The sequence below is a fragment of the Salvelinus alpinus genome, chromosome 3, assembly GCF_045679555.1.
Source record: "Salvelinus alpinus chromosome 3, SLU_Salpinus.1, whole genome shotgun sequence".
In the NCBI taxonomy this organism is placed as follows: domain Eukaryota; kingdom Metazoa; phylum Chordata; class Actinopteri; order Salmoniformes; family Salmonidae; genus Salvelinus; species Salvelinus alpinus.
This window is the reverse complement of record NC_092088.1, coordinates 69,798,790-69,815,141: the sequence shown is the minus strand read 5'-3', so window position 1 is coordinate 69,815,141 and position 16,352 is coordinate 69,798,790. Positions and strand designations below refer to the sequence as shown.

The window sequence follows — 16,352 nt, the reverse complement described above, 5'->3', positions numbered from 1 at the left end:
GTCTGAGCCTTCTCTTGTCTCTACTCCTCCCGTTACAGGGTCTGAGACGCCGAAGCTTCCCACCATTAGCTCTGACAAATTGAAAACCCTAGTCATTGGCGACTCCATTACCCGCAGTATTAGACTTAAAACGAATCATCCAGCGTTCATACACTGTTTACCAGGTCGCAGGGCTACCGACGTTAAGGCTAATCTGAAGATGGTGCTGGCTAAAGCTAAAACTGGCGAGTGTAGAGAGTATAGAGATATTGTTATCCACGTCGGCACCAACAATGTTAGGATGAACGAGTCAGAGGTCACCAAGCGCAACATAGCTTCAGCGTGTAAATCAGCTAGAAAGATGTGTCGGCATCGAGTAATTGTCTCTGGCCCACTCCCAGTTAGGGGGAGTGATGAGCTCTACAGCAGAGTCTCACAACTCAATTGCTGGTTGAAAACTGTTTTCTGCCCCTCCCAAAAGATAGAATTTGTAGATAATTGGCCCTCTTTCTGGGACTCACCCACAAACAGGACCAAGCCTGGCCTGCTGAGGAGTGACGGACTCCATCCTAGCTGGAGGGGTGCTCTCATCTTATCTACCAACATAGACAGGGCTCTAACTCCTCTAGCTCCACAATGAAATAGGGTGCAGGCCAGGCAGCAGGCTGTTAGCCAGCCTGCCAGCTTTAGTGGAGTCTGCCACTAGCACAGTCAGTGTAGTCAGCTCAGCTATCCCCATTGAGACCGTGTCTGTGCCTCCACCTAGGTTGGGCAAAACTAAACATGGCGGTGTTAGCCTTAGCAATCTCACTAGGATAAAGACCTCCTCCATTCCTGCCATTATTGAAAGAGATCGTGATAGCTCACATCTCAAAATAGGGCTACCTAATGTTAGATCCCTCACTTCAAAGGCAGTTATAGTCAATGAACTAATCACTGATCATAATCTTGATGTGATTGGCCTGACTGAAACATGGCTTAAGCCTGATGAATTTACTGTGTTAAATGAGGGGAACCGGCCAGTCTCTGCCTGGCCGGTTCCCCTCTCTCCACTGGGATTCTCTGCCTCTAACCCTATTACAGGGGCTGAGTCACTGGCTTACAGGTGCTCTTTCATGCCATCCCTAGGAGGGGTGCGTCACTTGAGTGGGTTGAGTCACTGACGTGATCTTCTTGTCTGGGTTGGCGCCCCCCCTTGGGTTGTGCCGTGGCGGAGATCTTTGTGGGCTATACTCGGCCTTGTCTCAGGATGGTAAGTTGGTGGTTGAAGATATCCCTCTAGTGGTGTGGGGGCTGTGCTTTGGCAAACTGGGTGGGGTTATATCCTTCCTGTTTGGCCCTGTCCGGGGGTTTAATCGGATGGGGCCACAGTGTCTCCTGACCCCTCCTGTCTCAGTCTCCAGTATTTATGCTGCAGTAGTTTATGTGTCGGGGGGCTAGGGTCAGTTTGTTATATCTGGAGTACTTCTCCTGTCTTATCCGGTGTCCTGTGTGAATTTAAGTATGCTCTCTCTAATTCTCTCTCTCTCTCGGAGGACCTGAGCCCTAGGACCATGCCTCAGGACTACCTGGCATGATGACTCCTTGCTGTCCCCAGTCCACCTGGCTGTGCTGCTGCTCCAGTTTCAACTGTTCTGCCTGCGGCTATGGAACCCTGACCTGTTCACCGGACGTGCTACCTGTCCCTGACCTGCTGTTTTCAACTCTCTAGAGACCGCAGGAGCGGTAGAGATACTCTTAATGATCGGCTATGAAAAGCCAACTGACATTTACTCCTGAGGTGCTGACTTGCTGCACCCTCGACAACTACTGTGATTATTATTATTTGACCATGCTGGTCATTTATGAACATTTGAAATTCTTGGCCATGTTCTGTTATAATCTCCACCCGGCACAGCCAGAAGAGGACTGGCCACCCTTCATAGCCTGGTTCCTCTCTAGGTTTCTTCCTAGGTTTTGGCCTTTCTAGGGAGCTTTTCCTAGCCACCGTGCTTCTACACCTGCATTGCTTGCTGTTTGGAGTTTTAGGCTGGGTTTCTGTACAGCACTTTGAGATATCAGCTGATGTAAGAAGGGCTATATAAATACATTTGATTTGAAGCAGATACCCACGTGCCATCTCCTCATTGGTTATACCCACGTGGGTGAAAGACGAACTTTGTTGACGGTTATTGTGGTAATACAATGAAAGTTTAGATGCGATCACCATATAAGTTCAAAGATGATAAAGCCTGGAAGGAGGAGAGATGACTAGAAACGATTCGGTTGGCCGTTTTATGTGTGGATTAATTGTCGGAGTAGAGGTCCTTGTGCATTTCAGGTAAAATAACAACTCAATGTTTATATCCCAGGATGTACTGCCTCTCCTGAAAGGTGGAGATCCCTCGCTACTTGACAAGTAGTACTGGAGTCCTTAGTTAGTAGGCAGCTAAAGACCTACTTCCAAGAAAACAACATCTTAAATGGAATGCAATCAGGTTTTAGGTCTGGACACAGGACTGTTTCAGCAACATTGAAGGTTTTAAATGACATCCACTGTGCTCTTGATAAGAAGTTACATTGTGTGCCTGTTTTTATTGATTTGTCGAAGGCTTTTGACACCGTGGACCATGCTGTGTTAGTGCAAAGGTTAAAATGTTGTGGGGTTACTGGTCAAGCTCTAGATAGGTTTATAAATTACCTATCAAATCGTACACAATGTGTAATGGCGGATGGATGTAAATCTGAGTCCATAAAGGTGTGCTCAGGTGTTCCGCAAGGTTCTATTTTGGGCCCACTGTTAATTTTGTTAATTTTGTATATCAACAACATTGGGGATCTTATTGAATCCTTATTGAATCTTATTTTTATGCAGATGATACTGTTCTTTATTCAAGTGGTAGTAGTTTATCTTTAGCTTTTGAAAATTCCCAAAGAGCATTTAACATCATACAACAGAATCTGTATGATTTAAAGCTGATTCTAAATTCGGGTAAAACAAAATGCATGGTATTTTCAAATGCCAGTCATGTTACAAATCATGTCATTGCTACATTGGCTGGACATACTATAGAGCAAGTTAAAGTGTACAAATATTTGGGTGTGTGGGTGGATGATAAGCTGAGCTTCACTGTGCATGTAGAGAACTTGAAGCTCAAGCTGAAGCTCAAGCTGAAAATAGGATTTTATTACTGGCATAAGGCTTGTTTTTCTTTTGAGGCCAGGAAGGAGCTGGTGCGATGTACATTACTGTCGGTTTTAGATTTCAGTGATGTTATATACAGTGGGGAGAACAAGTATTTGATACACTGCCGATTTTGCAGGTTTTCCTACTTACAAAGCATGTAGAGGTCTGTAATTTGTATCATAGGTACACTTCAACTGTGAGAGACGGAATCTAAAACAAAAATCCAGAAAATCACATTGTATGATTTTTAAGTAATTAATTTGCATTTTATTGCATGACATAAGTATTTGATCACCTACCAACCAGTAAGAATTCCGGCTCTCACAGACCTGTTCGTTTTTCTTTAAGAAGCCCTCCTGTTCTCCACTCATTACCTGTATTAACTGCACCTGTTTGAACTCGTTACCTGTATAAAAGACACCTGTCCACACACTCAATCAAACAGACTCCAACCTCTCCACAATGGCCAAGACCAGAGAGCTGTGTAAGGACATCAGGGATCAAATTGTAGACCTGCACAAGGCTGGGATGGGCTACAGGACAATAGGCAAGCAGCTTGGTGAGAAGGCAACAACTGTTGGCGCAATTATTAGAAAATGGAAGAAGTTCAAGATGACGGTCAATCACCCTCGGTCTGGGGCTCCATGCAAGATCTCACCTCGTGGGGCATCAATGATCATGAGGAAGGTGAGGGATCAGCCCAGAACTACACGGCAGGACCTGGTCAATGACCTGAAGAGAGCTGGGACCACAGTCTCAAAGAAAACCAATAGTAACACACTACGCCGTCATGGATTAAAATCCTGCAGTGCACGCAAGGTCCCTCTGCTCAAGCCAGCGCATGTCCAGGACCGTCTGAAGTTTGCCAATGACCATCTGGATTATCCAGAGGAGGAATGGGAGAAGGTCATGTGGTCTGATGAGACAAAAATTGAGTTCTTTGGTCTAAACTCCACTCGCCGTGTTTGGAGGAAGAAGAAGGATGAGTACAACCCCAAGAACACCATCCCAACCGTGAAGCATGGAGGTGGAAACATCATTCTTTGGGGATGCTTTTCTGCAAAGGGGACAGGACGACTGCACCGTATTGAGGGGAGGATGGATGGGGCCATGTATCGCGAGATCTTGGCCAACAACCTCCTTCCCTAAGTAAGAGCATTGAAGATGGGTCATGGCTGGGTCTTCCAGCATGACAACGACCCGAAACACACAGCCAGGGCAACTAAGGAGTGGCTCCGTAAGAAGCATCTCAAGGTCCCGGAGTGGCCTAGCCAGTCTCCAGACCTGAACCCAATAGAAAATCTTTGGAGGGAGCTGAAAGTCCGTATTGCCCAGCGACAGCCCCGAAACCTGAAGGATCTGGAGAAGGTCTGTATGGAGGAGTGGGCCAAAATCCCTGCTGCAGTGTGTACAAACCTGGTCAAGAACTACAGGAAACGTATGATCTCTGTAATTGCAAACAAAGGTTTCTGTACCAAATATTAAGTTCTGCTTTTCTGATGTATCAAATACTTATGTCATGCAATAAAATGCTAATTAATTACTTAAAAATCATACAATGTGATTTTCTGGATTTTTGTTTTAGATTCCGTCTCTCACAGTTGAAGTGTACCTATGATAAAAATTACAGACCTCTATATGCTTTGTAAGTAGGAAAACCTGCAAAATCGGCAGTGTATCAAATACTTGTTCTCCCCACTGTATATGCAGGCCTCAGCCACTACCCTGAGAGCACTTGATTCAGTGCATCATGCAGCCCTCAGGTTCATTACAAATCAGAAACGTCTAACACATCATTGTGATCTCTACAGCGCTGTTTGTTGGCTGGTCGTCATTGACCTTGCGTAGGCTTAAACACTGGTATACACTGATTTATAAGGCCATATTGGATAAAATGCCATTTTATCTCTGTTCTTTTTTAGTCAGGTCAGTAAATAAATATCAATTACGGTCCCATTCTGATTTGCTTCTAACAGTACCAAAAAATAGAACAGGTCATGGTAGAAATAGTTTTAGTTACTTAGCACCGTGGTCCTGGAATTCTCTCCTGAACATTTAAAAATGTGATGATCTAGTTTCATTGGTGGAGTTTAAACACTTGATCGATGTATATATCATAGAGAGTGTAATTGTTTTTAGGCCAGCTGTTTTTAGTCAAGATGTTTGTGTTTTTAATGTAATATGTAATTGTTGTACAGTATGTGTGTTTATAGTTTTGTTTAATGTTGTGTTAGTGTATGTAAGTTGTTTTGTCTGAAACGTTGTTCCCCCTGCTGCTATTGGATTAGGTCTCTCTTGGAAAAGAGATATTATCTCAATGAGAAAAAACCTGTATAAATAAAGGTAAAATTAAAAATAAATAAAAATTGCTAGCAACAGCAAGCTAGCTAAATAGGACAAATTAACGTTAGCTAGCAAGTTCAAGCTAACTAGCTAAATTGCCATACATGTTTAATGATTTTCGACCTGTCCCCAAATTAATGTCATTGGTTCACAGTTTGTTTTGATATTTTAACCTGCGTGTCGTGATCGTGTTTGGTGTGGGGGGGCAAAATAAATGTATGCACCACAGCATGCGCAGCCGGTTTGTGTTCCATGTAACTAGAGGGAATATGGTGCCCTTTGTGACACATCCGATATTTGTACTCCTGGCTATGCTAATCCTATTATAGGAGTAATAAATAAATTAGGCATGTGGTGTGAAAACACTCCAAGACTTTCAATGATGCAAATCCTGTCTGAAAAGATCAGGGGTGTAAAACTAATTCCATGGAGTGCCCAGAGTCTGCTGGTTTATCTTTTAATGTGTGTCCAATGGAGACCTAGACAACCAGGTGAGGGGAGCTCCTAATTAATCAGTGACCAGTAATCATTAAATCAGTAATCATTAATTAACCAAGCACAAGGGAGCAGCGCACACCTGCAGACACTCATCCTGCCATAGAATACATTTGACACCTGTGGATTCATGAGGTCAGTAGAAATGCATTTCAGAGGGTTATAGAAGTTGGTTCTGATTATTGTCTCTCGGCATAGTCTTGTGCAGTGGTCTTGAGAGAATTCCCTTACAAAAAAAAGATTGCCGTTTTGAAACTTCAGTAAAAGTGCAGTAACTGCAGTCAACTGATATTTTGGACACAGTAATTGTTGCTATGGCGTAACACTGTACAATTACTGCAATAACAAAAAACGTATTTTGTAAGCACTATTTGCAGCATACTGCAATCTGTTTTCGTAAGGGAAAGCTGTTAGAGCTGACATAAAATATTCTACTAGCTACTTACTGACTGTGGCAAGGACATTTTTGCTTGGAGACTCGTATTTGAATAGCCTATTTCCCTGTTCCTTTGGCTGTTTGCATCAGTAGACGTTCACACAGCAAATCTAAATGTAGCTTTTTACTTTTTTAAATGTCTACATTATTTATTACTGCAGGATCAAAGCTCAGTCACTAGGACGAGGCGTCCCAATAATTTTCCATTACGCACCACTGACAGTGAAAACAAAACCGCAACAAGAAGAAAATGGTCAGAGTAACTTGTGTTATTTTCAAAAGCCGTTTGAACTGAACTTGACCTGGGTACAACGCATGCACAATACTGTACGCACAGTTCGCAGTTAATGGATGCACCTTGTGTGAAAGTACAAATGCAGTGCAATACATGCATTTGATGTATTACCTTGCACAGGCAACATCTCGTCGAAATGTGCATGGATAGTGCATGCTTTAAAGGCGTTGCAATGTTATGTCTGCAGTGTGTTGCTGACTATATGACAGCTATATCTACGCTATAACATCTCTGGTACAAGAGGACTGCAAATACCGTAAAAATGAGCAATGATTGTTAGACAGCATCGTCTTACCAGGAACTCTGCAAAAGAAAAGATCTAAACAGGAAATGCTGACCCTTTTAACGTATCAAACTTTAAAATGCATTGACTATATCCAACCTGCAGACAATGCAGAGCTGATTGCATATCAGTATTTTTGCACAGATCGCATGTAATATTCTTACCTCCCTTTGGCTGAGACATTTCCCCTTTACTTTGATCGGGGGGAGGGGAAGCACAAAAGACTTTGCCTTCTTTCTCACTCCCTCCCTCCATCGCCCTCGCACGGGAGCTTGCTTCAGCGGCTTGCTTTGCAATAAAGATGCAAAATACAAGCAGCGATCTTTATGCACTTGGAGCCTTTTTACGTTTGAACCGTGTGTGTCCGTGCAAAGAGCAATATTACAATTGCACACTTTGCAAAACGGTCTGGAAATGGGTAATTTTTCAATTGTAATGCAAAGAATTCTCAGCGGCACTTAAACAATGGGCTACGGCTGGCAGCTGAAAGCTACTAACTTCGATCAGACAGTGTGAGCCAGCGACGGAAAAGGAAGCGAGACATCCCACTCGCTGTTTTTTTTTTTTGGTTCAATGAAAGACGATGAACTAAGTAGACCAGACCCAGCTAAGATGCACCATGTTATGTAGACCGGCACTGACAGTTTTTTTTCAATGGTATAAGGCCTGAGTGTACTATCTTCATTTATCCACCATCTTTGGTGAGACATTGGCCTATGGTTTGTGCTATGTGGAATCATTGGGACGTCCCTACCCTAACCCCTAACCATTGCTTAACCTACCTTAATCCTTACCTTAACCATTTAAATGTAAACCTCAATGGGGGGTAGGGACGTCCCAGGGATTCCAGATAGCAAGAACCATTGGCCTGTTTTACAAACGTTCTTACTGCTTGGGCGAAAAGGATTGTCGGAACTGTAGTCAATTATGTCGTTATGCATATTGTATTACAGCATTGTATTACTTTACTGCAGTATCTGAGTATGGCTATGTGTGATAAATGATCAGCATGTTTTCTCTGGCTGCTATATTAAACTTTATATAGCTATAGTGCTGTGAAAAAGTATTTGCCCCTTTCTAATTTTCTCTACTTTAGCATATTTTTGATATTGAATTTTATCAGATCCTCAACCAAAACCTAATATTAGATCAAGGGAACCTGAGTGAACAAATAATGAAACAGCTACGTACTTATTTAATTTATTTTCTAAACAAAGTTATGCAATACCTAATGTCCCTGTGTGAAACATTAATTGCTCCCTTACACTCAATAACTGGTTGTGCCAACTTTAGCAACAATGACTCCAACCAAACGCTTCCTATAGTTGTTGATCAGTCTCTCACGTCGCTGTGGAGGAATTTTGACCCACTCTTCCATGAAGAACTGCTTCATGTTTGAAGGCTATATAGCGTCTTCTCTTATTTCCGGTATTTTATTATATACAGTGGGGAGAACAAGTATTTGATACACTGCCGATTTTGCAGGTTTTCCTACTTACAAAGCATGTAGAGGTCTGTAATTATTATCATAGGTACACTTCAACTATGAGAGACGGAATCTAAAACAAAAATCCAGAAAATCACATTGTATGATTTTTAAGTAATTAATTTGCATTTTATTGCATGACATAAGTATTTGATACATCAGAAAAGCAGAACTTAATATTTGGTACAGAAACCTTTGTTTGCAATTACAGAGATCATACGTTTCCTGTAGTTCTTGACTAGGTTTGCACACACTGCAGCAGGGATTTTGGCCCACTCCTCCCTACAGATCTTCTCCAGATCCTTCAGGTTTCGGGGCTGTCGCTGGGCAATACGGACTTTCAGCTCCATCCAAAGATTTTCTATTGGGTTCAGGTCTGGAGACTGGCTAGGCCACTCCAGGACCTTGAGATGCTTCTTACGGAGCCACTCCTTAGTTGCCATGGCTGTGTGCTTCGTGTCGTTGTCATGCTGGAAGACCCAGCCACGACCCATCTTCAATGCTCTTACTGAGGGAAGGAGGTTGTTGGCCAAGATCTCGCGATACATGGCCCCATCCATCCTCCCCTCAATACGGTGCAGTCGTCCTGTCCCCTTTGCAGAAAAGCATCCCCAAAGAATGATGTTTCCACCTCCATGCTTCACGGTTGGGATGGTGTTCTTGGGGTTGTACTCATACTTCTTCTTCCTCCAAACACGGCGAGTGGAGTTAGACCAAAAAGCTCTATTTTTGTCTCATCAGACCACATGACCTTCTCCCATTCCTCCTCTGGATCATCCAGATGGTCATTGGCAAACTTCAGACAGGCCTGGACATGCACTGGCTTAAGCAGGGGGACCTTGCGTGCGCTGCAGGATTTTAATCCATGACGGCGTAGTGTGTTACTAATGGTTTTCTTTGAGACTGTGGTCCCAGCTCTCTTCAGGTCATTGACCAGGTCCTGCCGTGTAGTTCTGGGCTGATCCCTCACCTTCCTCATGATCATTGATGCCCCACGAGGTGAAATCTTGCATGGAGCCCCAGACCGAGGGTGATTGACCGTCATCTTGAACTTCTTCCATTTTCTAATAATTGCGCCAACAGTTGTTTCCTTCTCACCAAGCTGCTTGCCTATTGTCCTGTAGCCCATCCCAGCCTTGTGCAGGTCTACAATTTTATCCCTGATGTCCTTACACAGCTCTCTGGTCTTGGCCATTGTGGAGAGGTTGGAATCTGTTTGATTGTGTGTGGACAGGTGTCTTTTATACAGGTAACGAGTTCAAACAGGTGCAGTTAATACAGGTAATGAGTGGAGAACAGGAGGGCTTCTTAAAGATAAACTAACAGGTCTGTGAGAGCCGGAATTCTTACTGGTTGGTAGGTGATCAAATACTTATGTCATGCAATAAAATGCAAATTAATTATTTAAAAATCATACAATGTGATTTTCTGGATTTTTGTTTTAGATTCCGTCTCTCACAGTTGAAGTGTACCTATGATAAAAATTACAGACCTCTACATGCTTTGTAAGTAGGAAAACCTGCAAAATCGGCAGTGTATCAAATACTTGTTCTCCCCACTGTATATATAATGAACAAAAATATAAACGCAACAATTTCAAAGATATTACTGTGTTACAGTTCACATGAGGAAATCAGTCAATTGAAATAAATAAATTTGGCCTTAATCTATGGATTTCACATGACTGGGAATACAGATATGCATCTGTTGGTCACAGATACCTTAGATTTTTTTTGTTTTTTTGTGCATTCAAATTGCCATGGATAAAATACATGCCTGCCCATACCATAACCCTACCGCCACCATGGGGCACTCTGTTCACAACGTTGACATCAGCAAGTTGCTCGACTACACGACATGATACACATGGTTTGTGGTTGTGAGGCCGATTGGATGTACTGCCAAACTTTCTAAAACGACGTTGGAGGGGGCTTATGGTAGAGAAATGAACATTAAATGAGCTAGTAACAGCTCTGGCGGACATTCCTGCAGTCAGCATGCCAATTTCACGCTCCCTCAAAACTTGAGACATCCGTGGCATTGTGTTGTGTGACAGAACTGCACATTTTAGAGTGGCCTTTTATTGTCCCCAGCACAAGGTGCACCTGGGTAATGATCATGCTGTTTAATCAGCTTCTTGATATGCACACCTGTCAGGTGGATGGATTATCTTGGCAAATAAGAAATGCTCACTAACAGGGATGTAAACAAACCCAGACAATGGCAATTTGAATGCACAAAAATACAACTGCAACATGTGTGGTAGGTGGGTGTGTGTGTGCGTGCGTGCGTGGTGATGAGTTTGTGTATCTAATAAGGATGTAACGATTCACCAGTATGCATCTGTCACCGATTCAAATTTTTAAGATATGAGTGGATCGGTCCGCCAACCCCAAACCAATCCAAATATAGCATAAAAAAATGTAAGAATATTTTTAAACGTTAAGAATCGCCGGTTCACAAAATTATTTTGCTCATATGACATTCTTTCAGTAAATAAAGGATAATAGTTTTCACCTGGATTCACCTGGTCAGTCTATGTCATGGAAAGAACAGGTGTTTCTAATGTTTTGTACACTCGGTGTATACTGTATGGTCATCTTTTGTCACGGTTCTCTAAAGTAGAACCCAGAAGCAGACCAGGACAAGGAGAGTAAGACGAAGGTGAGTATTTATTTACAAGTTTAAATGTAGTGATAGAAAATCCAAGTAGCGGAGCGGGCAGCGGAGGTGAGTTGATGGAATAGAGTAAGCAGATCCAAGGAAGTAACTGAAGTCACCGACGACCAGGTAGGGATGGGATGAGTGTTCCGGGTGAATGATGTTCATGGCTAACGATCCGGCAGGGAATGGATGTCAGGTCAGCGCTTATGAAGTGGAGGGGTGATGATCAGGACCAGGTGTGCAGATAGCTGATGGGATACAGGTGCGGGTACTCAGAGATCCTCCAACTAGCTACGTCGCCCGGCAACCAGACAGGGTGCGTTCCAGGACACCGGAAAAAACACTCCAGGACAGAACACAGGCAAAAACAGACTCAGGAAGTGGGATTCGTGACAGTACCCCCCCTCGGACGAACGCCACCGGGCGTACTACCCGGAGCGCCAGGGTGAAGGCGGTAGAAGTCACGAAGCAGGTCAGCATCAAGGATCTGACGCCGAGGAATCCAACTCCTCTCCTCTAGACCATATCCTTCCCAATCCACAAGATACTGGAACCCTCGACCCCGCCGTCTGGAGTCCATGATGCGGCGCACCGTGTAGGCAGGACCACCTCCGATCATCCGAGGGGGAGGAGGACGAGGAGGAGGGGGCAACAGAGGACTGAGGAGAACCGGCTTGAGGCAGGAGACATGAAAGGTGGGGTGTACTCTAAGCGTTGCAGGCAACTTGAGTCGAACCACAACAGGATTAATGATTCTCTCTACCACAAACGGACCAATGAACTTCTGTGACAGTTTCTTCGACTCAGTCCGTAGAGGAAGATCCCGTGTAGCCAACCAAACCTTATCTCCGACGGTATAAGCGGGAGCAGGAATACGGCGACGATTCGCCTGGATCTGATACCGGTCCGAAACTCTAAGGAGGGCCTTCCTGGCCCGATGCCAGGTCCGGTGGCAACGACGAATGTGGGCCTGGACAGAGGGAACCGAGAGATCCCTCTCCTGAGAAGGAAACAAGGGAGGTTGGTAACCATACAGGCACTGGAAGGGAGACATCCCAGTTGCAGATGAAGGGAGAGTATTATGGGCATACTCGACCCAGGGTAACTGAGAGGACCAAGAGGTGGGATCAGAGGAGACAAGACAGCGCAGCGTGGACTCCATCTTCTGGTTGGCTCTCTCCGCCTGACCATTAGATTGGGGGTGAAAACCAGATGTGAGACTGACTGTAGCTCCAATGGCCAAACAGAAAGATCTCCAGACAGCAGAGGTAAACTGAGGACCACGGTCAGAAACAATGTCACTGGGCAATCCGTGGACCCTGAAAACCTCCCTAACAAGGATCTCGGACGTCTCAGTGGCAGATGGAAGCTTGGAGATGGGGACAAAGTGAGCGAACTTACTGAATCTGTCCACAATGGTCAGAATGACCGTGTTCCCAACAGAAGAGGGCAACCCCGTGACAAAGTCCAGGGACAGATGCGACCAAGGTCGCCGGGGAATAGGTAGGGGGTGAAGAATCCCAGAGCTGGGCCGATTGGTACTTTTATTCTGCGCACAAACAGGACAAGCGGCAACAAACCTCCGGGTATCTTCTCCCATGGCAGGCCACCAAAATCGTCTGCACAGTAGCGCCATAGTCCGGGCAACGCCAGGGTGACAAGCTATCTTGCTGGCGTGGGACCACTGAAGGACATCAGAACGGACCGACTCAGGCACGAACAACCGACCGGGTGGACCGTTACCGGGGCCGGGCTGCGTCCGAAGGGCCGCCATCACATCCTCCTCAATCCTCCATGTAACGGCTCCCACGACAAGGTTCTGGGGAATAATCGTCTCAGTCTTGGCCCCACTCTCCTCCGTCTTGGAGAACATCCGGGACAAGGCGTCCGCCTTGCCGTTCTTCGACCCAGGTCGGAACGTCAGGGAAAAATTGAAGCGTCCAAAAAACAAAGCCCACCTGGCCTGACGGGAGTTGAGACGTTTAGTCGATAGCACGTAAGCCAGATTCTTGTGGTCGGTCCAGACCACAAACGGTTGTTCCGTTCCCTCCAACCAGTGACGCCACTCCTCCAAGGCAAGCTTCACAGCGAGAAGCTCCCGGTTACCCACATCGTAGTTTCCCTCAGCTGGTGAAAGACGACAAGAGTAGAAGGCGCAGGGATGGAGTTTACCGTCAGTGGAGCTACGCTGGGACAGGATGGCGCCCACCCCCACATCAGATGCGTCCACCTCAACAACAAACTGACGGGAAGTGTCAGGTTGAGAGAGAATCGGGGCGTTGGTGAATCGGCTCTTCAAGTTCAGAAATGCTCGGTCTGCCTCAGGAGTCCAACAGAAAATTCTGGTGCAAGACGTCAGAGCAGTTAAAGGGGCGGCCACCCGGCTGTAATCACGGATAAACCTCCGATAGAAGTTCGCAAATCCCAGGAATCTCTGGAGCTGCAATCTCGTACCGGGCCGGGCCCAATCCCGAACCGCCCGAACCTTCTCTTGGTCCATCTTGATCTCACCCCTGGAGATGATGTACCCGAGGAAGGATGTAGTGTGGGCGTGAAAATCACACTTCTCTGCCTTCACAAACAGACGGTTCTCCAATAACCGCTGCAGGACCTGCTTAACATGCTGGATGTGGCTGGAAAGCTCCTTGGAGAAAATCAGGATGTCATCCAGGTAAACGAACACAAACAGACCGATCATATCCCTCAGCACGTCATTCACCAAACTTTGGAACACTGCTGGAGCGTTGGAAAGTCCAAACGGCATCACCTGGTACTCGAAATGTCCCATAGGTGTATTGATCCCAGTCAACCACTCGTCCCCCTCTTTGATCCGAACCAGATGATACGCATTGCGTAGATCAAGCTTCGTAAACACAGTAGCACCCTGTAAAGAATCGAAAGCGGAGCTCATCAAGGGCAGGGGGTACTTGTTCTTGACCGTAATATCATTCAACCCCCGATAATCAATACACGGTCGAAGAGAGCCATCCTTCTTACTCACAAAAAAAAATCCAGCTCCCAGGGGTGATGACGAGGGACAAATGAGACCTGCAGCAAGAGACTCCTTTATGTAGGTCTCCAGGGCTTCCCGCTCAGGTCGAGAGATACTGTATAACCGTCCCTTGGGAAAGGCAGCTCCAGGGAACAGATTAATCGTACAATCATAAGGTCGGTGGGGAGGAAGTGACTGAGCCTTCTGCTTACTGAACACCTCACCCAACTTGTGATATGTTTCAGGAACCAGGGACAAATCAGGAGGAGCAGACTCACTGACCCGACTGGGGACAGCATGAGAACAGGCGGTCCTGAGGCAGTTAGCATGGCACTCAATGCTCCAACTAGTTACCTTTCCAGTCACCCAATCGAACGAGGGATTGTGTTCTCTTAGCCAGGGGTATCCAAGAACCAGAGGAACATGGGGGGAAGGCAAAATGAAAAAAGAAATAACCTCTGAATGATTCCCCGACAACAACATCTTAACCGGTTCAGTCCTCATAGTGATCCGTGCCAGACTACTGCCGTTCAGAGTGGTTGCTTCAATGGCTTCCGGCAATTGCTCCTTGGAAAGCCCCAGCTGTTCCACTAAGTCGGCATCAATGAAGCTGTCATCGGCACCTGAATCGATGAAAGCGTTAATCGCTAAACTCTGATTCTTATTTATGAGGGTAGCAGGAAAACGAGGTCTGACAGGGCTCTTGAGAGGTTGGCTCGCTAACAAACCTCCCAAACTTAACGAGCCAAGCAGTTTAACGGGCGCTGAGGACAAACGGAGATGTAATGTCCCGAGCTACCACAGTAGAGGCAGCTGTTGGTCTCACGTCTACGTTGGCGCTCGTCCTTAGTTAACCCGTGCCGCCCCACTTGCATAGGTTCAGGATCTGGCGGCAGGACTCCTCCACTAATCCCGTGTGAGGAAACATGATTAACACCTTCTGGTCCACCTCCTGACCCGAATGGTAACCGAGTAGCTGATTGATTGGACCGGACCCACTGCTTCTCCCTCCTTCTCTCTCGAACTCTGTTATCCACCCTAATGGATAATGCGACCAAACTGTCCAGGTCACAAGGCTCCGGATAGGAGATCAGCTCATCCTTGAGTTGCTCCGACAACCCCTGGTAAAAAGCCGCTTGTAGTGCCTCCTCATTCCACCCACTCTCCACAGCCAATGTCCAGAACTCAATCACAAAGTCTGCCACGTAACGAGCTCCTTGGCGAAGAGAGGACAACCGCTTAGCTGCGTCCTTACCTCGGACTGGATGGTCAAAAAGCTTTCTCATCTCTGCCGTGAACTCGTGGTATGACGCTATGCAGGTGTCCTGTTGTTCCCAAACAGCTGAAGCCCATTCCAAAGCTCTACCACGCAGCAATTCAATAACAAAAGCTATCCTAGCCTTGTCTGTGGCGTAAGAGTGGGGCTGCAGATCAAACACTAAACCACACTGCATAAGAAATGAACGGCATCTTCCCAAATCCCCTTCGTATTTATCAGGCGTCGGTACCTTGGGCTCACGGAAGGAAACCGCTCCAGAAGCGGCAGGTGAGAAGGGTGAAACAGGTGGTGGAGAATCCGCCGGCAAACTGAGCTGATCCTGGATACTCGCCAAGCTAGCAGAGAAGTTCTGGACTGAAATCGCTATCTCCTGTAGCGCCGTGCTGTGTTGTCCCAATATCTTCCCCTGATGGGTAATGGCATGTCGAACGGAGTCCAGGTCCGCTGGGTTCATTCCTGGCCGGATCGTTCTGTCACGGTTCTCTAAAGTAGAACCCAGAAGCAGACCAGGACAAGGAGAGTAAGACGAAGGTGAGTATTTATTTACAAGTTTAAATGTAGTGATAGAAAATCCAAGTAGCGGAGCGGGCAGCGGAGGTGAGTTGATGGAATAGAGTAAGCAGATCCAAGGAAGTAACTGAAGTCACCGACGACCAGGTAGGGATGGGATGAGTGTTCCGGGTGAATGATGTTCATGGCTAACGATCCGGCAGGGAATGGATGTCAGGTCAGCGCTTATGAAGTGGAGGGGTGATGATCAGGACCAGGTGTGCAGATAGCTGATGGGATACAGGTGCGGGTACTCAGAGATCCTCCAACTAGCTACGTCGCCCGGCAACCAGACAGGGTGCGTTCCAGGACACCGGAAAAAACACTCCAGGACAGAACACAGGCAAAAACAGACTCAGGAAGCGGGATTCGTGACATCTTTAGG

At 46.0% G+C, this 16,352-nt stretch overlaps 1 protein-coding gene across 1 annotated transcript in view; it reads right to left on the bottom strand.

Moving 5' to 3' along the window:
* The window catches only part of map2k6 (mitogen-activated protein kinase kinase 6), a 67,582-nt gene extending 60,041 nt beyond the window's left edge, over positions 1-7,541 (bottom strand). Inside the window, exon 1 of the mRNA XM_071393875.1 lies at positions 7,162-7,541. Within this exon, the coding sequence (XP_071249976.1) occupies positions 7,162-7,252 (91 nt within the window). The 5' untranslated portion in view covers positions 7,253-7,541. The remainder of the gene's footprint in view (positions 1-7,161) is intronic.
* Between the last annotated feature and the right edge of the window lie 8,811 nt (positions 7,542-16,352).